The 25025-nt window shown below is 39.9% G+C and overlaps 1 protein-coding gene across 7 annotated transcripts in view; it reads left to right on the top strand.

Moving 5' to 3' along the window:
- Positions 1–25025, top strand: part of PHACTR2 (phosphatase and actin regulator 2) — a 265995-nt gene that overhangs the window by 147841 nt on the left and 93129 nt on the right. For all 7 annotated transcript variants that reach the window (XR_009702787.1, XM_061206734.1, XM_061206732.1 and 4 more), the window contains exon 2: positions 18544–18711. Coding sequence is in view for 6 of the 7 variants with exons in the window: in XM_061206734.1 (XP_061062717.1) it covers positions 18544–18711 (168 nt within the window). In the remaining variant the exon portion in view is untranslated. The remainder of the gene's footprint in view (positions 1–18543; positions 18712–25025) is intronic.

The raw sequence follows: 25025 nt of genomic DNA, 5'->3' as shown, positions 1-25025 counted from the left end.
GAACAAAAACTTGTAGCCCAACTAGAGGTAGACAATTCCATAACTGGATTTTCAACATGAATCACTGAGTATTTTATTAACCAAGTAAGCAATCAGTCTTTTGAATAAAATAGGTTTTTTTAAAAGTGCTTTTTTATTTTTTGCAGGTTTAAGTGTAAAAACAAATTGTACAACTTCCCAGCAGGTGGGAAATAGAGCTGGGTCCAGTTCTAGCTACTCTCTCCCATTTTTGTAGGTGATGTTGACCTTCTTGCTTTGTGCCTTTCCTTAGACCAGGGCATTTCTGCTAGAGAATAATGGGGCTGTCCCCTGAGCGCTCGTTGGTCTCAGCAGCTCCCAGCAATTGTCTTGAGAACAGTGGAGAACGAGGGTAGCTCTATGTAGGAGTCTATTTGCGGGGGTGGGGGGTGTTTTGTTTTCCTGGAGCCCTCTGGAAGACCAGGAAAATAGCTTTCAAAGAAATTTCATTGCCCCCATTGCTACATATCAGAAATAATCCAATTCTATCATTTATTCCCCTCCAAACCTTTTAAGAGCCCCTTTTCCACTTGCTCCACTTGCTTGAGTGGGGACGAGGAGAAGTGGGAGGCATTGACCTTCCTTGAATATTGATGAGGCAGTATGACCCTTCACATATATTATCTCTGTTACCCTGGCAACGACCCGAATGGTAAATTGTGTTATCCCATTCTACGGATGAGGCAGAGACTCTGAAAGTTTCAAGGACTTGCCCAAGGTTACCAGCTAGGATGTGGAGGAAGAGCTTATTCAAGTCTTTCTGGCCCCAAAGCCCATGTTTTTCCTCTACAGTACTCACAGGTTTGCGTTTATACTTAAATGACTAATTATTTCTTTTTTAAAAAATTTATTTTATTTATTTTATTTTTTGCTGTGTTGGGTCTTCGCTGCTGTGCGCAGGCTTTCTCTAGTTGCGGCGAGCGGGGGCTACTCTTCGTTGTGGTGCGCGGGCTTCTCATTGTGGTGGCTTCTCTTGTTGCGGAGCACGGGCTCTAGGCACGTGGGCTCAGTAGTTGCGCTCGTGGGCTCTAGAGCGCAGGCTCAGTAGTTGTGGTGCACGGGCTTAGCTGCTCCACAGCATGTGGGATCTTCCCGGGCCAGGGCTCGAACCCGTGTCCCCTGCACTGGCAGGCGGATTCTTAACCACTGCGCCACCAGGAAAGCCCCTAATTATTTCTTTTTTAAAAAGCGTGTACAGAGTGTTACCAGGGTGCCAAATAAGCTAAAGAATTTAACAAAACAAAACATTTTCTTCTCTGGAAGTTTTCATATAGAGCAACGTAAGTGTCAATCATTTCTCCATTTGTGTTTTCCCCCCTTAAGATACCGGTATAACAGGAGATATTTGATTCTCAATTGAAAGTTGAGACAGGAGAGGTGATGTTTTCTGTTTGGATTGGAACAAAAACTTGCTGGTTGCCAGTCTTCGAGAATGATTCCTGGTAACTGGGCATGTTACATTATGTAGTCAGATATTTGCCGTCATGACCCTGGGCTGCTATGCAAAGGGCCTTGTAGTCCTCCCAGTTTCTGATGTAGTTAGTGAATCAGAAGTCTAGAGTAGCAACACAGAGCTCAGTATCCCTAATATTGTTATGAAAGAATTTGGTTTCAGGTTAAAAATATGGTTTCCTGGTTTTCTAGATGGTTTCCTAGTTTTCTGAGAGATTCAAATTCTCATGTGCAATGCCTGAAAAGAATAGAAAAAACAAAAACAATTGGGATTTAGTTCCAACTTAGTTAGATAGCTTACCTTTCCTAGTTTCTTTACGATGAAAGTGAGTTGCCTCTCTGACTTCCCTGGTTAGGACTGAAGACAAATCTGACATGCCTGATGTGCTCAGTGTTCAGAGAAGGAAGAGGCGATGTCAGCGTGGTGTGTGTGGATAGGTAGCTTCTTTAAAAAAATAATAATAATTTCACCACTGTGTGAAAAGAGAAAGTTCCTGAAAGATAATTTCACATCTGAATGATTCCAGCTGTTCTTTTCAGTGATTTGTCTTTGATGGTTGTCTTTTAAAATTGGTTAAAATTACATAGTAAGCAGCAATTGTTTGTTCACCTGAAAAGTTTGTCAACAATGTGTGTAACATTCTTCTGACTGTTCATCATCCTTCCTGCTGGCTCTGATGTTTTCTCAATTTCAAACTTTAGTGTCTGTTATATTATCTTTCAAAATATTTGGAATTCTACAGGAAGGCACTGTTGGAAACAATTTCCTCTGTGTGAAAAATCTGAAGACCTGCTAAAATAAATCATGGCCTAGATAGGCCAGGCCTTGTAAATTATTGCCAAACACTTGCCCATGACTTAGTTATTCATTCTGTAAATATTTATTAAGTACCTTCTGTGGCTTGTGCACAGGGTGGGGGGCACCACCAGGAATAAAGCCCCTTTGGTCCCTATCCTCATGGGACTGCTGACATAGCAGGGAGGACTATCCCCTTTTCTTCATACACTTACTCCTTGAAGAGGCAAGTTTTTTTCCCCTACTCACTTGATAAGAACCACAATTAAAAATAATTTTATCACTTCTGGAAAAGTCGGTGAGTTGCAACTAGCTACTTCTGAATCTCAGTTATGGGCTTATTTTCATCATTCTAGTACACATTCAACATTCCTTCAGGCGAGTATTGAAAATCTTAATAAAAATTATATCAGAAAAGAACTTTGGAATCAGCTGGTTGGCTTGATGGTGCCCTAATTGGATTCAGAGGCGTTCCGTGTGGTGTTATACCCAAGTCCTGCTGGTACAACTCGTTCTCTGGAACGCTTGCTTGACACACATGTCATTTTCAAGAAAGAAACCAAAATAGAACATTTTGTAAGTGGGATATGTTTAGTGACTATATTGGAGGAAAAAAAAAAATTAAAGTTAACCCTAAAGGCATCATTACTGTAAAATTATTTTTTTAAAAAACCACTAATAGAATTCTGTCTCTCTCTCTCTTGTCTCTCTTGTCTCTAGAGAATTAGGTATACAAACTAAGGAATGTTAATCCTTTGCTTTTCAGTGACTTTTACATGGTTTCCAGCTTAATTGAGACAGGGTGTTTCTACCTTTTAAGCAATGTTATGAAACTGGACTAAATCTCTGTAATGCACAAACAGTTTTATCCTGAATTTTAACTCAGAACTTGGAGACCATTTCATGCCATGCCTGTCCTGAGAGCTAATGCTGCCCTGCCTCATTGGTGCCTCAGCCACCCCGTCGCCTGTGCACTCAGTACCTGCCGTTTTTCTACATTGGAATGGATGGTCGCCAGGATAACGTCAGCCCCCATCATAGACCATAAGTCTCCTTAAGGGCAGAGATCCATTACATTTTCAGGAAGCAGCATTTCCCACATCCTCATCTTTTGGTGGACTTCTCCTTCCTCCTCTTTCTCATTCTGTCTGAAACCCGCCTCTCCTTGGCAACTCTCCCCTATCGGAAGAGGCTCAGTTTTCCTTCACCCCTCGCTGTTGACCTTCGATCCACTCCCGATCACCATTCCTGCCTGTTTTGCTTCCAGTATTGTGTGGATTCTTATTTGAAATACGTGCCATCCTGCGGAGTTTCTCTTACCATCTCTTTGCTGCTGTCATTTCCTGATTTCTTGGCGACTTCCTCGTATGCACCACATTAGGTTCAGGCTCTGGTGCTCCACCCAAGCCTTGCGGTTATCCTGAGGGCATTCAGTTCCCACATGCTAGTCCGTTCTCTCTTGGATCTTCACTTTCTCCCTCCCTCCAGGCTCTTTCATCTCAGCCCATAAACATGCTTGAGCATCCCCCCACACCTCGTGAACCTAAAACAAATAAACTAAACTTTTTCCTTTACCTGCTGATTCCTAGTACGAAAGAAGTCCCAGGTTCTTGGAATTTAACAGAACATTTTCTTACTGCTCTGGAAGTTTTCTTACAGAGCAACATAAATGTCAAGCATTTCTCCATTTGTGTTTTCCCCCCTTAGGATACCGGTATAACAGGAGATATTTGATTCTCAATTGAAACTAGAGATAGGAGAGGTGATGTTTTCTGTTTGGATTGGAACTAAAACTTGCTGGTTGCCAGTCTTCGAGAATGATTCCTGGTAACTGGGCATGTTACATCATGTAGTCAGATATTTGCCGTCACGACCCTGGGCTGCTATGCAAAGGGCCTTGTAATTCTCCCAGTTTCTGATGTAGTTAGTGAATCAGAAGTCTAAAGTAGCAACACAGAGCTCAGTATCCCTAATATTGTCATGAAAGAATTTGGTTTCAGGTTAAAAATACGGTTTCCTGGTTTTCTAGATGGTTTCCTAGTTTTCTGAGAGATTCAAATTCTCATGTGTGATGCTTGAAAAGAATGGAAAAAACAAAATTAATTGGGATTTAGTTCCAATTTAGTTAGATGATTTACCTTTCCTAGTAAAGGCTACTACCTCCTTAATGTAATCAACCTCTAAGAGGTAAACTTAACTCTGCTTTGGTTTGGAAGACCACCCCAAATAACTTCTCTAACTTCAACTCTGATTTCTTGCTAATGTGCCAGTACTGTATTTCTGATTGTCTGCTGACATCTTCCCCTGGATGTTCATAGTGCCTGAACTCAAGCCATACATCTTGTCTCCAAGTCTTCATCTCCTCTTTGCATCCCACCACGTCCTCAGAGAAGTTCTGGCCATGAGTTGCCTGTGCCTTCTCCAGGCAGCTCCTCAGCCTCCTTACTTCCTCCTCAGTATCTCTTGGAGCCATTCATCATTTCCAGTCCATTTTCTCTGTTCCTGTCCAAGTTCAGATGCCTGGGTTGTTACAGTCACCTCTTAACTGAATGACAGGGATATAAACCTGAGTGCCTTGGGGACTCTTTATGACTAATTGACATAAATTCTACCAGCTTTCTGCCTTCCATTGTATGAGCCTATGGCTTGCATCTCCCAGTGTCCTGAGTTCCATTGTATAAGGTTTCATTTCTGCCTTGGGGGGATAGTCCAGAATTTTACATGTGGCCACCAGGCTCTTCACAGAACTTGGTGTGACTGCCAGGGGACTGCAAAGAGAGTTAGTCACATTATATGTAGACTCTCATGGATCTTTTGACCCAAAGATATTGGTCCAGATTTAATGTGTTATTTTAATAATACTTCTGTTACATTCATCCTCTATGGGAACTTTTTCGTAATTTTGTTGGGGGCAGAATGTAACCACTCACTTCAAAATCCTGAAATTTCATTAGATTTTTAAAAAATTTTTTACTGACTTTAGCATATTTTTTATTTATTTATTTTTATTTTTTGGCCGTACCACGCAGCATGTGAGATCTTAGTACCGGACCAGGGATTGAACCCGCTCCCCCTGCAGTGGAAGCACCAAGTCTTAACCACTGGACCACCAGGGAAGTCCCGAATTTCATTATATTTTATTTTACAGTTTATATCTAAGGTCTGCCAGCTTCTCTCCTAAAGTTTCATCCCCACGTACATGCTCAGCATAAACTGAGTGGTCACCATCTTCACATAGAGGTGAGATTCTCTCTCACTTGGTAGTTTGTCCACTGGAGACGTGTCAACTTTTTCTTCCTTTCCACAAGCACAGCACGCCCGCCATACACCATGACCTGCTCCCCACCCCAGACTCTGAGGGTTGTTGGCTCAGGAAGGGAAGGAAGGTAGGAAGTTGGTTTGTTCCTTTCTCGTTTCTCTGTAGCACACTTCTTGCTATTCCTAAACACAGCCATCGTTATCTGTTCCTAGAACACTTTGCTTATAGCAATAACAGTGATACATGAAACTTAAAATGCTTTTGTTTATATTAAAATTGATTTTCCATTTGCAAAGTGACCCTTTTCCTATTCAATCAGAGTTTCTTCAAACCCTAAATACAAGTGACATTATTTAATCTGTTAAATATCCTGTAGCAAGTCTAGGGGATATTGTTCATGTCAGTGCACCAGGATGTCATACAGCTGCACAAACATACTCCTTCTGCAGGTCTATTGTCCACAAGTTTAAACTCTGAAATTCTCTGTCAGTGTTTGCAAGACAGATGGAAGTCTTTAGTAGCTTTTCCCTTTGGGGGTTTAAAAATAATGGCTGACTCTGTTAGAAAAACAAGTCAGAAAACTGATGGTATCAAATTTCTAAAATTAATACTATGTTAAATAAGGATTCTGTGCAATCAAATGACTGTAGTCAATATAAGTGAAGAGGACACACTGCCTGCAACCAGCATGAACTTAACTGTGGTGACAGTGGGCATTGTTTTGGAGAGTAAAACAGTATCTGCCCTATCTCGTTGGGTTAGTCCAAAGAAGCAGTTGGGCATAGAATTGAATTATTATTCATTAGGCTTTATGTCTTGCCTTCTCTTAAAATATAGCCCAATTCCCACCCACAGTCCCCTGACCCATCTTGTGCAAGGGATACTCAGGAGGCAAACTACCTGAGTTTAAATCCCTCTGACCAGCTGTGTGACCTTGGGTAAATTGCTTGGTCTCTCTGGACTTCAACTTCCTCATTTATAAAATGGAAATACTAATAGCACCTACTTTATAGGGTTGTGGTGACGACAAGGCAATAGTCATGAAGCACTTAGAACAGGTCTTAATGTGATGTAGAGCTATATCAATGGTATTGAGCCTAGCGATCATTTAACTTAGTCTTATAATTTCAGCAGTGAAATATTGGGGTCCTTGCTCAAGGTCACAGGGCCAGTTAAGTAGCAGAGTTGGGTCTGTGACTCAGTTCTCTTCTTGGCTTTACAGTTAACCATCCCAACTGGATGGTCAAAACCCAGAACATTAACTGAGATTTATTGCCTGTCCTAATTGTGTGACATCTTCTTTGCTTTTTGCTCTGCAGAGTCTTACTGCTCTTTTAGAGGTACTAGGAGGTGCTGCTGGTTCACCATGAGTTTAACTATCATATTCCAATGAGGACAGCCTGAGAGAATGGGAAAAAAGCCCCCTGATCAGGAATCAGATGACCTAGACTATGTCTCTGCCACTAGTTAATTATTCGGAAAGCCACATAGCCTTCTTGGGTCTCAGTGTCCCCATATATAGGGCTTTAATATATAGAGAGTAATGTAGAACTCCTGTGATAAACAGAGTTGTTCCTGGAATGGATAATGTTATCCTCAGTGTTTCTCTGAACCGCATTGCTCAGACTACTGCCTGCTCTAATATGCAGAATAAGACTAAACATAAAGCTGTCATTATTTACAGAAAATAAGCTGCTTCTCCATCATTAAGCTTGTTGCTAAGGTGAGCTTCTAATTTAGCATGGCTTCAGGGCAACCTCAAAAAATGGTGGAAAGGTAGATTAGCTTTCTCAGAAATCTAGTAAGGGGAAGGAGATATTATTTACGTGTTCCAGGTAAAGAAAGTGGAAATGATATCCTTTCTAAAAGCAAGAGCTGTGAAAAAGCTCATCATGTTCAAGTACTCTCCCATCTGAGGTCTTGCTGAGATAGATGGCATATTTTTCATTTTGTACCTAGGTAGCTTTGCTTTGAAATGCTCATGTATTTAGATGAGTCTCACAGACACAATGTTCGGTGAAGGAAGACAGACACAAAAGAGTATGTTGTATAGTTGCGCTAAGTTGAAGTTCAAGAACAGGTAAAACAAATCAGTGGCGATGGAAGTCAAAACAGTGGTTATTTGGGGGCATGGATGGAGAGGATGGTATTGACTGGGAAGGAGCACAAGCAGGTTTTCTGGGCCTGGAAATGACCTAGACCTTGATCTGGATGGTGGTTGCATGTACAAAATCATTTGCTTGCTGTGTGCATGTTATACCTCAAACATTATTTTGAAAAATCTTCATGGTGTTAATCTCAGTGACAGTGGCAAATACTGATTTCATCCCAAGTCCCTTTAGCTAACTTTATCGTTTCTCTCAAGTGACAGGGGAATGGAAATTGGCAACTTGGGAGGCAAATTATAGTCTAGTATATAATTAATTAACTAGTGAATAAATATTAGTCTTCCTCCAGAGAAACTAAAATTCCTTCATTTTACTCTATTGCGGCAACATTTTTCACATTCTATTCTTTTTTTTTTAAAATCCAATCTATTTTTTTAAATTAATTAATTAATTATTTAATTTATTTTTGGCTGTGTTGGGTCTTCGTTTCTGTGCGAGGGATTTCTCCAGTTGCGGCGAGCGGGGTCCACTCTTCGTCGCGGTGCGCGGGCCTCTCACTGTCGCGGTCTCTCCCGTTGCGGAGCACAGGCTCCAGACGCGCAGGCTCAGTAGTTGTGCCTCACGGGCTTAGGTGCTCCGTGGCATGTGGGATCTTCCCAGACCAGGGCTCGAACCCGTGTCCCCTGCATTGGCAGGCAGATTCTTAACCACTGCGCCACCAGGGACGCCCCCCTATTCTTTTTTTTTCTAATAAAAAATTTTTTTTTTTGAGGTCTAGTTTCAAATCGATTAAAGTAAGGTCAGGTGCAGAAGGGAGCCACCTAGTCAGTTACAATCCAGGTTTCACATGAGTCTCTTGACCTCTGCTCTTCTCACATACCTGGAAACGCTTGTGAAATTAACAGCAACAACAAAAATCAAAAATATCTACAGATTTACTTCTAGTGACAAGTATGATGTGACCAAGAAAGTCCATAGGTGATGCATGTAGAAGGGCAATTGGAGATAATTTTTCTTTGAATTTAATTTCTTGTTTACATTCCGTTCTTTTTACTCTTGCTGCATTTCAAAAGATGGTGGCTAAACAATTTAAATATATTTTTAGCCATGATTATTACCTTAATGCTGATTATTTTTAAAAGGAACTATCAGCAGGTGAAAAGCAGTTTTCTTCTGCGTCATCTAAGATCTATTCTAACTCTAAAATTGTATTTTTCTCAGATTTTTATCTAGTGTTATATGCATTGATATATAGAAAGTTCAAAAATTCTCTAGCTCCTTTTTAAAAATTTCACATTTAACCATTTCACATGTTCAAGGATGGGACTTTATAAATTTGTTTTTATTTTTTTCCGTAAAGATGTCTCATGTGTCTCTTATGAGCACAGCGCTGTGATAATGAGAACATTTTTCTTGGCATTACTTTAAAAGGTCAGCCATCCTTAATTTGTTCACTTTCGAGGCATTCCGTCCTTGATTTCCACCGGAAAGGCTACTCATCTTGGCCGTCCCAGTTCAAGTCTCCCCACTCCCTGTGAAATAGTCCCAAGCCACCCCAGCCAGAGTTTACTAGTCTCTCTGCTTTTGCCTTTATTCCAGCACCTCCCCAGTTGGCTGGCATCATTGACCACTGATCACGTCTGCTTCCCCCACCTTACCGCGAACTCTGTAAGAGGAGGAATCCTGTCTTACAGTTTGCGACAGGGCGAGTCATGGCACCGACTTAAAGCAGCCCTTGCACTGTGGTGGTTAAGAGGGCCAGCTCAGGAGGCAGACAGACCTGACTTCTGATCCAAGCTCTCTGCCACCTGCTCGGTGTGTCACTTGAGGAAGATACCTATTTATTCATTATCTAGTCATATATTTAGTTGATAAATATTTATTTAACCTTTCTCTATTATGAATATAAACACACACACACACACACACACACACACACACACACACACGATGTCCCAGATACTGAATTAGATGCTTAGTCTCTGTGTATCTGAGTTTTCTTATCTCAAAAATGGGACCACTAATGATACTTATCTCAGAGCTATTGTAAGAATTAGCATAAGCTAATGCAGGTAAAGTCCTTAACACAGTGCCTGGCACACAGTAAATACTCAGTAAATAATAGTGATTATTAATTCTACTCTTAATAAAGTGCTTGTGAATTTCCACTTTCAGGAAAGAATGAAACCCAGGATGGGTCAGTGACTAGTTCATGGTTGGGTCTGCTCATCAAACCTCTCACACCAGTGTGAGCTGTGGGATTTCTGTTCCTGAATTATACCACTCTTCTCCCGTGCCCATGAGTTCAGGGAAAAAATGGATAAGCTAGAAAAGCTATCCTCTATTGTCATGAAATAAATTTCAGTCTTTTAAATTTACTTTTGATTCCCAAATAGAAGTTTATTGTTGAAAATAATTGAGCTTCAGTGATTTAAAAATAAAGTACAAGTAACTTAAAACATTTTTATTCCCAGATTTGTCATTCTATGTTAGCAGTACACGCTACTAGTACAGCACACACGCATGCGTTGGGGATCGCCTCTGTCTGTGTGGTTCCACAGTAACTGTTGTCAGTAGTAACTGGGCCCACTGTCTACTCTTTTGCAAGATATTAGATACCACTTACCTTATTGGGATCCATCCATCATGTAATACAAAGTGTTGAAACAGCAGTTTGATGACCTGTAAATATTCTCTTAGTGATAAAATACTGGGAGTTGAAAGCGTTAATAAAGGGAGATTTTGGAGAGAAAAATGGGCAATTCTAAAACATATTACTTCCTAAAACTCAGAGCAGAAATCTTTACTGTTGATAAATGACACCACCCCCGAGGTCTCTCTACAACTGATATCCTGTCCCCTAGGAATCTCCTAAGTCCTCATCCTCTCCTTGCTAGTTAATCCACATTTTAAAAAATGAACTCCTTATTTTAGAATAGTTCTAGATGTGCAGAAAAATTGCAAAGACAGTACAGAGGGTTCTCATATACCTCCAGCTTAGTTTCTCCTGTTGTTCATCTCTTCAATGAGTAGAATACATTTGTTACAACCAAGGAAGGAGTTTTGGTGCGTTATTATTGAATAAACTCCACAGTTTGTTAGGATTTCACTAGTTTTTCCCTAAGATCCTTTTTTTTGTTGTTGTTGCAGGCTTCCATCCAGGATACCACTTTACATTTATTCATCATGTCTCCTTAGCCTCCTCTGGTCTGGGACAATTTCAGACTTCCCTTGTTTTAATGACCTTGAGGTGTATTTATTGGTCAGGTATTTTGTAAATGTCCCTCAATTTGGTTTGTCTAATGCTTTTCTTATGGTTACAATGGGGTTATAGGTTTCAACATCTGATTCTCATCCATCATATCAAGGGTCCATGCTCTCAACATGACTTATCACTGATCAAGTTAACATCCATCACTTGGTTGAGGTAGTGTTTATCAGGTTTCTCCACCGTGAAGTCCCTCTTTTTCCCTACCTTTCCATACTGAAGTCTTTCTTTTTTTTTAATTGTATATATTTATTTTTGGCCGCACTGCGCGGCTTGTGGGATTTTAGTTCTCTGACTAGGGATCGAGCCCAGGCCCTCGGCAGTGAAAGCATGGAGTCCCAACCACTGGACCTCGAGGGAATTCCCTATACCGAAGTCTTTCGAAGGAAGTCACCATGTATAGCCCACATTTCAGGGGTGGGGAGTTAAGATCCACCTTCCTGAGAGTGGAATATTTATATAAATTAATTGTGATTCTTCTGTACAGACTTTTCTGTTATCCCACATTTATTTATTTATTCAGTATTTATTCAGTATGGACTCACAGATATTTATTTTATACTTTGAATTATTATCTAATACTGCACTGTTTATTTTATTGCTCAAGTTGTTCCATCTTTGGCCTGTGGGACTCTCTTAGTTGGCTCCTGTGTGACTTTGACATTCTCTCATCAGAATGTTTTTTGAGTGCTTGTTTACTTTCTGGCACTATAAGATGCTCCAAGCTCATCTAGTATTTTCCTTGCTCCAACCCTAGAAGCAGCCATTTCTGGAAAAAGGTCTGATCCCTTTTATTGGAGAGTGCTATTAGAAACCAAGACCTGAGCGCTCACTGGGATGTCATTGCTTCTAGCCCTTCAGAATGAATAGGAAATACACGTGTGTATACTGAGCCATGTATATACACATACCTATTATCTATCTGTCATCTATCTATCTATCTCCTTCTTTCTCTTTCTCTTGCCAAAACAGGAGTTCATACTGATGCCTCCAACTCTAATTCAGTGCCACATGGATCATTCTAGCTTCCCCCTTGCTTATCTGTAACCTTCCTTTCCAAGACTGACAAATCTGGCTCCTAAGATCCACCATCAATTTGTTCCATCCAGTTTACAAGTATACCAGTTTCAGAATTAACTCCTAACGCCATGTAATGCCACACATTTTTATTCTTCTGTTCCTTTTCCCTTCCCTTCCCCTGGTCATTCATCCTACCCCCAAAAGGAAGAGATTTGAACCAACCCAATGTAAATGCTGATTAGCAAGAGAGTAAGGGTCTCCTTTAGACAACTCAAGACAAGGATAGCCACTTGGCTTCCCTAATCCAATCTCGTCTGCGACGGCTCATAGCATCCATTCCCTCTGACCTTGTTGTATACTTGGTTCTGTGCCCAGAACTGGATGTATGCCCCTGTCTGACAGCATGTTTTCTAAGTCACTGTTTTGTGAGAGAGAGGCCTCATGTAAGGGTAGGAAATAAAGTTAAATCTTCCCTAAGTGCAGCCCTAATGTTTCTTTGCCATGTGTTCTGTGGCCTTTAAAGAGGAAGGTGACAGAATTATAGTTGAAACATAAAAACTGTAATAGAAATAAAATATATATATAGTGATATTATTACATAAGCATAATAACTTACAAAGGCACAAAGAAAATAGCCTAGAAGCCATATATTAAGGAAATAAACTTTGGTTTGCTTGTTTTCTTACTTCTTTTCAGTACTTGATTTTTTAAAAAATAAATTTATTTATTTTTGGCTACGTTGGGTCTTCATTGCTGCACACGGGCTTTCTCTAGTTGCAGCGAGCGGGGGCTACTCTTCGTTGAGGTGTGCAGGCTTCTCATTGTGGCTTCTCTTGTTGCGGAGCATGGGCTCTAGGCACATGGGCTTCAGTAGTTGTGGCATGCAGGCTCAGTAGTTGTGGCTTGCGGCCTGTAGAGTGCAGGCTCAGTAGTTGTGGCACATGGGCATAGTTGCTCCGCGGCATGTGGGATCTTCCCGGACCAGGGATTGAACCCGTGTACCCTGCGTTGGCAGGCAGATTCTTAACCATTTTGCCACCAGGGAAGTCCCTAAGTTCTTGATTTTTAAATGTCAGATGTTTTTGTACAATGCCCTTTTAATAGGTACATTCTTTGGTCCAATAAAATCACTATGAGTAGTATTGTAAGCATATACTTAGTACAGCAGAGTATTATCAACACTTTTTTTTTTTTTTTAAACCACATATGAGTTCGCTTTAATTGTTTTTGTTATTACTGGGCTTCAAAAATGTATTCTCATTAACCTTCAGATATGTAAGGATAGGGACTTCCCTTGTGGCACAGTGGTTAAGAATCCACCTGCCAATGCAGAAGACACGGGTTCGAGCCCTGGTCCGGGAAGATCCCACATGCTGTGGGGCAGCTAAGCCCATGCGCCACAACTACTGAGCCTGCGCTCTAGAGCCCGCGAGCCACAACTACTGAAGCCCGCGTACCTAGAGCCCGTGCTTTGTAACAAGAGAAACCACTGCCACGAGAAGCCCGTGCACCGCCACAAAGAGTAGACCCCTCTCGCCGCAACTAGAGAAAGCCCGTGTGCAGCAACGAAGACCCAATGCAGCCAAAAAAATTTAAAAGTTAAAAGATATGTAAGGATATTTAGAGGACAGTTGAGGCCATCTTTGCCACCGCTTTTTTTCGGAGTGGCTATCACTTTCTTTAGAATCAGTACCGGGAATTCTTTTATTGAGGTTCTTTTCTAAATGATCTTTCACCTACGAAATTTGTGAGGTGGAATGCTCTGGCACATTTGTCTCACTTTCTCAGTGACTGAAATAATTGTGTGGAGAAAAACCAAAAATGAATATCTAGACTATTAGAGAACTATTGAACATTATAACAATACTACAAACTCGTATTAAATAGGGTTAATTTTTCTAAGAATCCTTGTCATTCAGTTCTCAGATCTCAAAGAAAAGACTCTCCAAGTCTATAATTTAATTTATATGATAATTATCTAGCTTCATTTATTTTTGGCTTCTGTGGTCACAGTAGCACTGGGATTGTCTGATTGATAAATTTCTGTTTAAATGAAAAGTAAAATCTTCATGTATTTTCTGGATCTTACTGGTTGGTGGTGCAGGGAAATCCTATTAGGAACGAGATTATTTTGGTGGGAAGATAGACTGAGCTGTGTCATTTAAAATGTCTACATTTGAACAGCTAATGACTGTTTTAAAAAATATTTAAATAATATTTACTTGGCTCAATATTCTGTGATAACCTAAGTGGGAAAAGAATTTGAAAAAGAATGGATACTTGTATGGGTATAACTGAATCACCTTGCTGTACACCTGTAACTAACACATCATTGTTAATCAACTATACTCCAATATAAAATTAAAATTAAAAATAAAGGAACTTATTTACAAAAACAGAAGTAGAGTCACAGATGTAGAAAACAAACTTATGGTTACCAGGAGATAAGGATGGGGGGATAAACTGGGAGATTGGGACTGACATATACACACTACTATATATAAAATAGATAACTAATAAGGCCCTACTGTATAGCACAGGGAACTCTACTCAATACTCTGTAATGGCCTATATGGGAAAAGAATCTAAAAAAGAGTGGATATATGTGTATGTATAACTGATTCACTTTGCTGTACAGCAGAAACTAATACAATATTGTAAATCAACTATATTCCAATAAAAAATTTTAAAAAATAATTAAAAGTAAATAAATTTTATTAATCTCCTCCTCAAGGAGATTTTAAATTAATTAATTAATTAAATTAAATATTTTTAAATGTTGATTTCCAGTGTGAAAAAGAAAGTCCTGCTGAATGACAGGTCACTCTTCATAACATGTAAGTGGATCAAAGTAAACATTTAAAACAGGAAAATCAGGGACTTCCCTCGTGGTCCAGTGGTTAAGACTCCGTGCTTCCACTTCAGGGAGCACGGGTTTGATCCTGGGTTGGGGAACTAAGATCCTGCAGGCCGAGTGGTGTGGCCAAAAAATAATAATAATAAATAAATAAAAAGATGGATAATAAAAAGTAAAAATAAAACAGGGAAATCAGACTTTCATCTGGGCTTTACCTGGCAATTTGTTCTTAACTGTGTGTAAATGCCAAATTCACTAGATCTGTTGTGAAAAAATTCTTTGAAAGTTTCAGAGTGACTTTAATGGTAAATTGGTCCAAAAGAAAAATAATAGAATTATCAATGGTCCTGGCAGTATCCTAGGTGTTTGGAGGAAAGAAAGGAGTAACTATTCTGTTTATACTACTCCAAATCAGGTGGCAGTCCCCTTCATGTTCATGATTTACAAGAAGTACAATGGCAGTTTGGCCAACTGTGCCGACGTATGGTTCCTAATTGCAAGTGTGGTTTACTGTAATAGCCCAATAATTACAAAATTATAGGTGGATTCATTCAGTCAGGAAAAAGGTATGTGTGTGCGTGTTCTGCTGTGGTCATTGGCACTGGCCCAGGCCCCTTCCGGAGTAGAGATAAAGACTAAAACTAAATGCAAAATAAAGAAAGGTATGGCAGTTAATGTCTTATGTAGCTATGAATTTAACATGAAGGCTTTCATTTTTCAACTACCTCATTCAGTCTCCCCATCTGTCACCTTCTGTCACCTAAGGAATATTTAATTTTTGTTTTCATTTGTTTTTGTCTTCAGGAGAAAAAATAGACTATTCCTTAGTGTTTCAGATCAAAGGCAGAATTTTGATGGAGTGGCAGGGAACCGGATATGTGGGTTGAGAGAAAATGAGAACTAAATGTGTGTCTATAGCCACGGAGGTGAATTTGAGATGGTAACTTTAGTTCCCATGTTTGTAATAGTCAGTCCTTTTATATTTCACAGCATTTAAATTGTTCAAAATTGAGCCTTCAGCATAAAGTCTCAGTGGAGAAGAAATACCATATGGTCATTTTCTCCCTGGGTTTGCCCCTAGTTTAAGGAAGGCAGTTGGACAGGAGTGGAAGTAAAGTAAATAAGGATTTTACTTTTTAACTCTGGCTTAGCTTCCAAATTAGTCCTTCTCATCTCTTTGCCTGCTGCACTGTGGCCAACGTGGCTGGGGTAAAGTAGGGTTTGGAACCATTTACAGAAGAATCAGTCACTGCCGAACTTGCATTTCTGCCTGAAATTAGAGTTGACTCTATGAGTGGGAAGAACAGGATTTATCATTCTTGTTTGGAAGGAGAACTTATAAGGATTAAGGTATTGGCATTGTATTGACTGTCTTTTTTCATTCAGTTTAAGATTTTCCTGGTTCTTGGTATGTCAAGTGATTTTTGATTGAAATTTAAAACATTTTTGTATTATATTATGAGACTGTAAATGTTATGGAAACCTTTTGTTTTAACTGGCTTTGACTGACACCTCTCTAGCAAGGGAAGCGAGGGGTGCCACCTCATTACTGCCAGACGGAGGTAAAAACCCAGGTTCTCCCTTCATCCTCTGTTGATATCTGGCGGCAGAAATGGGGGGAAGGGTCTTCATTACTCTCGGGCACGGTTCAATTTCCAGATCCCCATGTGGTCTCTACTGACACTGTAGTGGGTGGGGGTGGTCTTGTTCCCACTGGGCAGTTGTTTGGTGTGACCCCAATACTGGCGGGGAAGGAGAAGAAGAGATACCTCATTACTGGGTATGGGTGGAAGACCAGGTTCCCACATGGTCTCCACTGACACTATAGAGGATGCTTCATTAACAGCTGGCACACAGGAAGGTCCTGGCTCCCTACTTGGTCCTCTCTGACACCACTCTGATAGGGGTTTTGGGGCTCCTCATTAGAGGGTAGAAGTCTAGTCTACCCACTCAGCCTTTCTTGGCTTGGATGGTCATAGTTTCTTCTGTGGTGTTTGGCTGGAGTGGAGAAATTATTGTCTAAAAGTTTTCTGTCTTGCTAGGCTGTCCCTTTCCTGCTCCTTTGGCTAGAGAGAGCAGGCTTTTGTTGAGCATTTTTGGTCTGTGCCCATTGGTGTTTTCAGGTTCAGCTGCAAGTCTGGAATACATGAGACTAAAGGAAAACCCAGGGATCTTATTACCTCCATGTTGTTTCTTAGGTCCTGAGGTCCCAAGCTGGCCTACTTTCTTTTCACCTTGTATAGTCTTTTCATGTTTCTTTTATATATAGCATTCAGGGGTTTTTTTAGTTGTATGTAGCAGGAGAAGTAGGAAAAAGTAAGTCTACTCCATTTTCCTAGAAGCAGAGGTTCTTGCCATTCAATTTTTGTTTTATTTTTCCCAATATCTTATTGTGAAAGTTTTGGAGATGGAAGAATTATGCAATTAATGACCACACACCCACCACCTAGATTCAACACTTAACATTTTGCTATATTTTACTATATTGTAAATTTATCCATCTCCATTCCATCTATCCATCAATTTATTATTTTTGATGGACATCAGTACACTTCATTCCTAAACACGTCAGCATGCATGCCATTAATTGGACTTCACTACTTATTTATGGTTTTTTTAACGGTAGATTTTACATAAAGTAAAATGCACAATATCATAAATACCATTTGATGCATTTTGTATAATCCATCCTTTATTGAGATAATTTCCATCACCCCAGGAAAATCCCTCAAGCCTCTTCTCAATTAATTCTCACCTCCATTTCACTCCAAGAAGCAACTACTCTTCTGGTTTTCTTTCTTTCTTCTTCTTTTTTCTGTTTTCCCATAAATTCATTTTGCCTTTTTAGAACTTCATATAAATAGAACCACACAGTATGTACTCTTTTGTGTGTTGCTGTTTTTTTCCAGCACAATGTTTTTGAGATACATTCACATTGTTTGTAGGTATCAGTGGCTCCTTTTCTTTAAATTGCTGAGTGCTACTTCATTGCATGAAAAATACCATAGTCATCCATTCTATAGTTGCTTCCCATTTTTTGCCATTAAAATTTAATCTTCGGGGTAATATAAGTTATCACCATCTTCTTTCTGTTATGAACATAGTGTAAGACAACTTAAGGTTTGGGGCCTTTCTTCTGAGTGATGAAATGATTGAGGTACATAAAGATATGTTCTGTTACCTATGACATCCATATTTTCCACGTATTTTTTGTCATTCTTGATAGTTATCAGTTTATTTGAAGCTAAAAACTTCTTTGTAACAGAAGCAAAAGATAGTTTTAGTATAGTAAAATTTAGAATTTAGCTTCTTGGCACTAAATTTTATTTTGTGAAGGAAAAAAAACCTGGTTTTAACTACACCATAACTGTCATTTTCATTACTGAGAATGCCAAACTAGTCTCTGGAGGAACATCGTGTTTCACTTAGAATACTCTATTTCTGCACAAAATATTGATGTAGTTGTTGCAGATGGATTCAGCTGTTTCGCAGACCCTTATTTATCTGGCCTTACCTTTTATGTAGGTCTCTTGTTTCTTTTCTGTTTCCTCAAAATGATTATCTAAGGGGACTATAATTTCTGAATGATTGATTTATTGATTGATGTTAGAGGAGCTCTGCCGGCAGGGAAATGGGGCAAAATAAACTTTATGTGAGATTCCAATTAAAGTGGGCATGCTTACTTTGAACAGTGCAGGAAGACATAGATGATGTTGTTTCAAACTTTTATTACAGCTTTTCTCTGACTTGACTTTCTTTATACAGTTGACGGACTGGACAAAGCTTCTATAGCAAACTCAGATGGCCCAACAGCAGGCTCCCAAACACCTCCCTTCAAGAGAAAGGGGAAACTCTCCACCATTGGTAAAATCTTTAAGCCTTGGAAATGGAGGAAAAAGAAGACCAGTGACAAATTTAGAGAAACATCAGCAGGTAGGAACATCATAATTTTGATAGAAGATAAATTGTTAAATTTTCCAAAAGGTAAAAAATTATATCTTGCAGGGTTTTTTTTTTTTCAGGGAAAAAATTAATCTATATTTGAAATGAAATTATTTCATTTAAGGGTGAAACAACTTAGGGTTCTGATCTGCCTTCTTTTTCTACTCACTTTGGCTTTCTAACATAGTCTTGTTTTTAAATATGTACTTGTAAATTCATATAAAAAATTAATGTGTAGGGAGAGGGAGGTGAAATGGAAAATTAGCAGTGGAAATGTTATTTGTCAGTATTGTAGCTGCAAGTATCCATTTATACACACACATACGAACACTCTATTATCTGTCTACTTAGTTCCAGTAACACGATCCTATTTGTCAATGAAGAATTTTTTAAGTGTCTTTTAAATGTATTTGTTCTGTGGGCAAGATTTAAATGGCTGTATGAAGGAAAAGTGTTGCTATATTTATTAATTTTAAATTTCCGTCATGTCCTTAGGACAAATAAATGGTCTGTGTCCTAGAGGAGGCATAACCCTAATGGTGTGAAAACTTTTTATTGTTATTTTATTTTGTGGATTTGTTAAACCTTAAGAATTACATTATTTAGTACCTTTCATATGGACTTATGGAGGAAGTTGGCCTTAAATCTCAGGCCAGAATTAAGCCTGATTTAAACAAATGTCCAGTATCAGAGTATTGTTTAAGGTGGAAAGGCGTTTATCTCTTGGTATAAGTTTAGCTTTCTCCACGTTTGTTGTCTAAAATAATCCCTTCATCAAAATTCCTCACTGCACCAGAAACTAATATTGTCCGTGTATGTACAGGATCACAGAGCATATCTTACTGGTCTGTGCTGAGATAAGAGTTGGCCTTTAGTTCTAGCGCTGTGACATAAAAAGGAAAACACCATCAATAGCGCAAGGGTGTAGGATAGAGACACCAGGGCTTCCTAAAGAAAATTGTCTCTGCTGCTTTTGCAGCTGTATCATTTCTTTGAACATTTAATATTTAAAAAGAAATAATGATACTATTTCTGGGATTTGTTTCAAAATGATCCTGGAGGAGAGGGGAGTATAGATGAAAGAAGATCGGTCACAAGTTGGTAATTGTTTAAGCTGGGAGCTGGATATATGGGGTTCATTATTCTCATATCTCTACTTGTAAGTACTGGAAAGTTTTTGCAATAAAAAGATAGGCAAAGACAAAAGACTTGGCTTAGGAGCAAATAATGATAGTTTGCTTATTGAATCCTCTTTAGTTCCTAACTGGCTTCTTGGGTTAGGAGCAGTGGGAAGGGATGGACAGAGTGCTGTGCTGAGGGAGGACACCTGGGTTCTAGTTGTGTCTTTGCCACCAAGGTACCGTGTGACCTTGAGCAAGTCAGATCAGAGTTGAATGAACTGAATTCTAATGTGCTTTCAGTTCCAGATTCTGTTGTGGATCCTTGACTCCTTCCAATCCCTGACTGGGCATCTTGTTCTGCCTTGTTCTTCAGTTGTAGATGGAAATACACTGGTCTTCTTAAGTACTTCCCGCTCAGGTTTCCCTAAGCATTGGGGGAGTCTAGCTCTTCGAGTTACCATGGATAACCAAGATGGGAATAGGGCTCTGGACAGTAGCATTAAGAAGACATTGAAAAGAGATGATGAAAGTCTCTTCATTTGTCTCTATTGCCCTTTTCCTGGGTCTGGGCTGCTACCTTCTCTCTCCCTAAAGTAGAAACAATTACAAAGAACTTCCCTTCATCTTTTCTTGTCACTCTATTTAATTATTTTAATAGTAGGGAGGCTGTAACATTTCTACCAACCCAGAATATTTAAGAAAAGATATTTTAAACAGCATTAAGTGTTATTTTATATTATCCCATATTTATTGAGGATAGCCTAGCAATCTTTGTATTCTGTTTCCTTTTCAAATTCACACAAGATTTTATATAAGTTGAGCCCCAAGAAGTTATTTATGGGTACTATATTTCTAGCTCCTAAAGACTACTGAACCACATTAAAAACCTGAGAAAGTTATTAGATGTCTCATTAGATTGTTTTTTGTTTTTCGTCTTTGCATCAAAATTGTGACATAACAGAATCAAGTCAAGCCAAGTGGATGTGTTAACAATTCATTGTGAATTTTTCTGCTACTTTTACTTGCATCATTTCTTTTTAAACCCATGTTATTACTAATGCTTTATTTGAATTTCGCAAGATGTTATCAAGTGTCCCAAGTATTTTACTGTCACTATATATATATTTTTTAATTCAATTTCTGCTGAGTTTTATGGAATGTATTGGTAAAGCTTAAAATAAACGGAGGAACAAAGTGGTGTAACATGTTTCTTTCACATTGAGGAAAGATGTCACATCTAGAGGAAAACTGATGCATTTGGAAAAAACCAAGAGAAGGGTGTTTTCTTCTCTAATACATTGTCTCAGACAGTGAAATCTAGGGGTTTGGATATGACCAAGGCCAGCTCCATCAAAGAACACCTTAGGCAAGATCCATAATATTTTGGGATATGAAAGAATATGAATTTCTTCCAAGAAGAGTAACTCTTCTTCCTTTGTCCTTCTCCTAAGCTCTTGGCTTTACAGTCATATGGACATGACTCTTACTGTGTTCTATTATACAGCGATTAATACCACTTTTCCTAGTCTGGGTGTCTGTTGTAGGAATTTTTAATTGATGGTAGATAGGATGCAACACTGATTTATTAATGCCATTGTAATAAATGCCATTGTTCTCACATGTTCATGGTGGTGGAAGTTAAGAAAGGTCCTGTGTTCTGTCTGCTTGGTGGTCCTTGAGTCAACTAGATTTTGAAAGGCTGTCTTGTCCTATAAGGCTGGCTGGGCTTATGCCCCGACTTCAAGTTCTCTGGCCTTGTTTTAAAGCAGAAAGTTACCCGTATCTTCAGCTCTGTTTAGGATGGTCCATAGGCTATTGGGTTCTGGGACAGAGTAGTCTTTTCTATTTACTTTCCCTTGGTGATTCTTTTCTTCGGTTTTCATCTCCTGAGTAAAAGGGTCCTTCTTTGGTTCCACCTAAGCTCCATCCCTTCCCTATCTTTAGAACTCAAAATCTCATTTACACTTTTTTTCCTACATAATCATTTCTTCCCTTTTTTGGGGGGGCGGGTGGTGGGTAGGTAGTGGTGGCTGAGGTGCCTCCCTTTGGGTCTTTACATGTGCTTTCATCTCCCCAACGCTGACAATACAAACAAACAGGCTGTTCCTCTAACTTCTACATGGGCGGTTACAACTAAGACCAAAGGTCTTAAAAATCTACCCTGTGTCTGCTGCTTCCACTTCCCTCCTGCACTCTCATCTCTTTCCTTCTGCAGTCTGCCCCTGCATCCAGCACTCCACTGAGGGGACTCCAAGCCTCCCAATCCTGACATTTAGTGTTACTCTCTCATTTTCATCCATCTCAGTCTCTATAAGATGTGCCATTGCTGTTGTGTCCTTCCTTGTTTTACAAAATAGCTCTTACTTGATTTACACAAGGTGTCATTATCTTGGTTGTCTTTGACTTTTCTTTCTCTTTTGTCCCCTCTCTTCCCCTTCCCATTTCCCCTAAACCTGTGCAAGAGAGGTTCGCTACCTGTCTCAGCCCTTCTCTTTTTGTGAACGTGCCCTTGCTCATCCTTCTTTCTTCTCAGTGCCCACATCTCTCGAACCCAAGCACATCTCCCCGAGCACCTCATGGGCAGTAGTGCCTGAGAACTGTGTGTTAACTCAAAACCCATTCTTATGGTCTACATAGATCTACGTTGAAAACGTGGTACATGCCAGGCACTGATTTATTTGCTTCTGGGTGTCAATTTTTTAATTTAAAAAAACAGAATTTTATAGTGAGAATTTTAAGAAACTTGCATCAGATTTTGCTCTCACACAGTGAGGGGAGGCATTCAGTTAAGTTGGACTGTAAGACTGCAGCGTTAGACCGAGAAATTTTCACAATGAGAGGTTACAATGTCTACAAGCAGAAGAATTGCTGTGAATACGTGCTGTGTGTCCCCCGGTTTAGAAGAGAGGGTCTGTAGACCTATGACCACACTCAGTTCTTCCTCAAACCACTGAGTGACTGGGCAGGTGACTGGAGTAGCAACCATTGAATTCCACTCCTCCCTAAAGGTATCACAGGCTTTAAACAGGATATGAGATACCAACATTGATCTTTTACAAGAATGACTCTTTGACATTGTTTAAGGCAATGGCACCAAACAGAGATCTTACGACTTGATTCTCTATTCTCTTCAACACATATCCACAGTTAATACTTAACATTGGCTTAACATCTAAAATGTCTTCAGCTTAATATCTTTACTTTTTTCATAACTTCTACTTTCACAAATCCTTCTGTGTTTGGGGATAGTATTAAAATGTAATTTCAGGAATAGAAACAAATTATTTTTGGTGAAGCAAGATAGAAAATTTAAAGTTCACTTGGCAGCAGGTAGCAGTCACCAGAAGCTGTCATTATGCTCACCCTACTTGTCTTTCATGCATTAACTTCAACTTTCGTTTTAGAGAGGGAAGGTACTGACACCTGCTCTGAATGAGCGCAGAGAGGGAGCGGGAAAGTCCTATGTACAAATACTTTCCAAACCAAAGTAGATCCCCTACCATCCCCAGCTACCCCTGCTATTGCAGATGTGGCTTTCTTTGGCATCCAGGCTTTGACCATGGAGTTCTTTGATTCGTCCTTGCCTTTTACCATCTTCTACATTCTATTGCTTCCTAAACCTTTGATTTATTTCTCCTAGCGCAGGCCTCTACCATCAGCCTTTCCTCTCGGTTCCCATTGTCTGGTCCTTATCACTCTATGTCTCAATTATTGCAGGTGGCCTCTTTGCTCTACTTAGGTATTAGCTGTCCTAGCTCTAGAAAGCTATGGAATGCTAGAGGAGGCAGGGAGAGACTGGGTTCTGGCATTAAGCCTGCCTAGGAAGGGAACCTGACCCAGCTAGTGAGGCTGACAGAGAAGATTCAGGGTGGCACAGCCTGTCAGGAACACTAGAGTAACCAAGATAACATCCAGATCTCAGGCCAGTAAATAGAGCAATGGGTCCTTCACGACAAAATGGCATGTGTTCCACCAGGTAGGGTAGCATAACAGAGCACCCAGGTGAGTGAGACTGGGAAATCCAAGCAAGCCTTAGGAGCCAGCATGTTCTTTACTTAGGTGGCAGTATTCATGGCAGATGGTGCTGGAACCAAAAAGACTCAAACTGGGTCCCCATCTTTTTTTTTTTTTTAAGGAACCAGGGAATAGAGCTGGTAACTAGGACAGGAAGTTACCAAAGGATTCAGGACAGAAGCTCACTGCTTGAAGGGGAACACAGGGGATAGGTCTGTGGGAGTGGCCTCCTCAGACCCCAGACCTCAGGTGCTGGAGCTCCTGTTGCTACAAGGGCACAGCCCAAGAGCTGGGTGGCCGGAGAGAGCAGGGATTATTGTGGTTTTGGGAAAATAGGTGGGGAAATCTCTCCCCTCCCTCCTCTATCTAGATCATCCTGGATACCACTACAGGAGGTCTTCCTCAGGTGGAACTTTGGTCCTTTGCTTCTTGCCCAAAAAGTGTGACTGACTCCACGTGGTTTCCTAAATGAATTCCAGACTCCTCAGCTCTCTGCAGTGTAACCCAAACTGACCTTTCGTGTCTTATCTTTCTTTATTAGTCAACTTGCCTTGGACTTCTGTCACCCAGGGTCCCTCGGTAAGCATGCCCGGAGCCTCTGTGTCCCCAGGCCTTTCTTCATGCTCTTCCCTCTTCCTCTGAGCACCTTCCTCCTACAGCTGCACCTGGGAACATACTGCCAGCCATGCAAGGGTCCTAACATGTCTCTTCTTTCCTGAGGATGTTCTTGACCTTGATTCTGCATCATCTAGTAGGCACCTCCCCTCCTGTGCTTGTCCTCCTGTTATGACATGTGTACTTTGACTTCTTTCCTAGTTCATGTGTCTGCTACCAATTTACTGTGTAAATTATTTGAGGGCAGAGACTATCTCACTCATCTTCGCCCCACTTCAGATGCTTTACATGATAATTTGAACCTTGTATGTACTCTTAACATATGCCTTGAATTGGTTATTTATTGGATATCCACTATAACTAAAACTACAGCACTGGGTGCTTCAGGACTTTTTAAAAGAAATTGAAGATTAAAAAAATATCATGGAAAAGATAAAGACAGTAAATTAAAATACAAACCAAAAACATGTACTCACAGTTACAGCCATGTACAACTATTAAAAAGCCAGTAAAATAATCAGGGGAAATTTCTTTTTCTTATCTTTTTGCCCTTAT

The sequence above is a fragment of the Eubalaena glacialis genome, chromosome 12 (assembly GCF_028564815.1).
Source record: "Eubalaena glacialis isolate mEubGla1 chromosome 12, mEubGla1.1.hap2.+ XY, whole genome shotgun sequence".
NCBI lineage: Eukaryota > Metazoa > Chordata > Mammalia > Artiodactyla > Balaenidae > Eubalaena > Eubalaena glacialis.
Note: the sequence above shows the minus strand (reverse complement) of the source record. Positions and strands in the feature narration are given on the sequence as shown.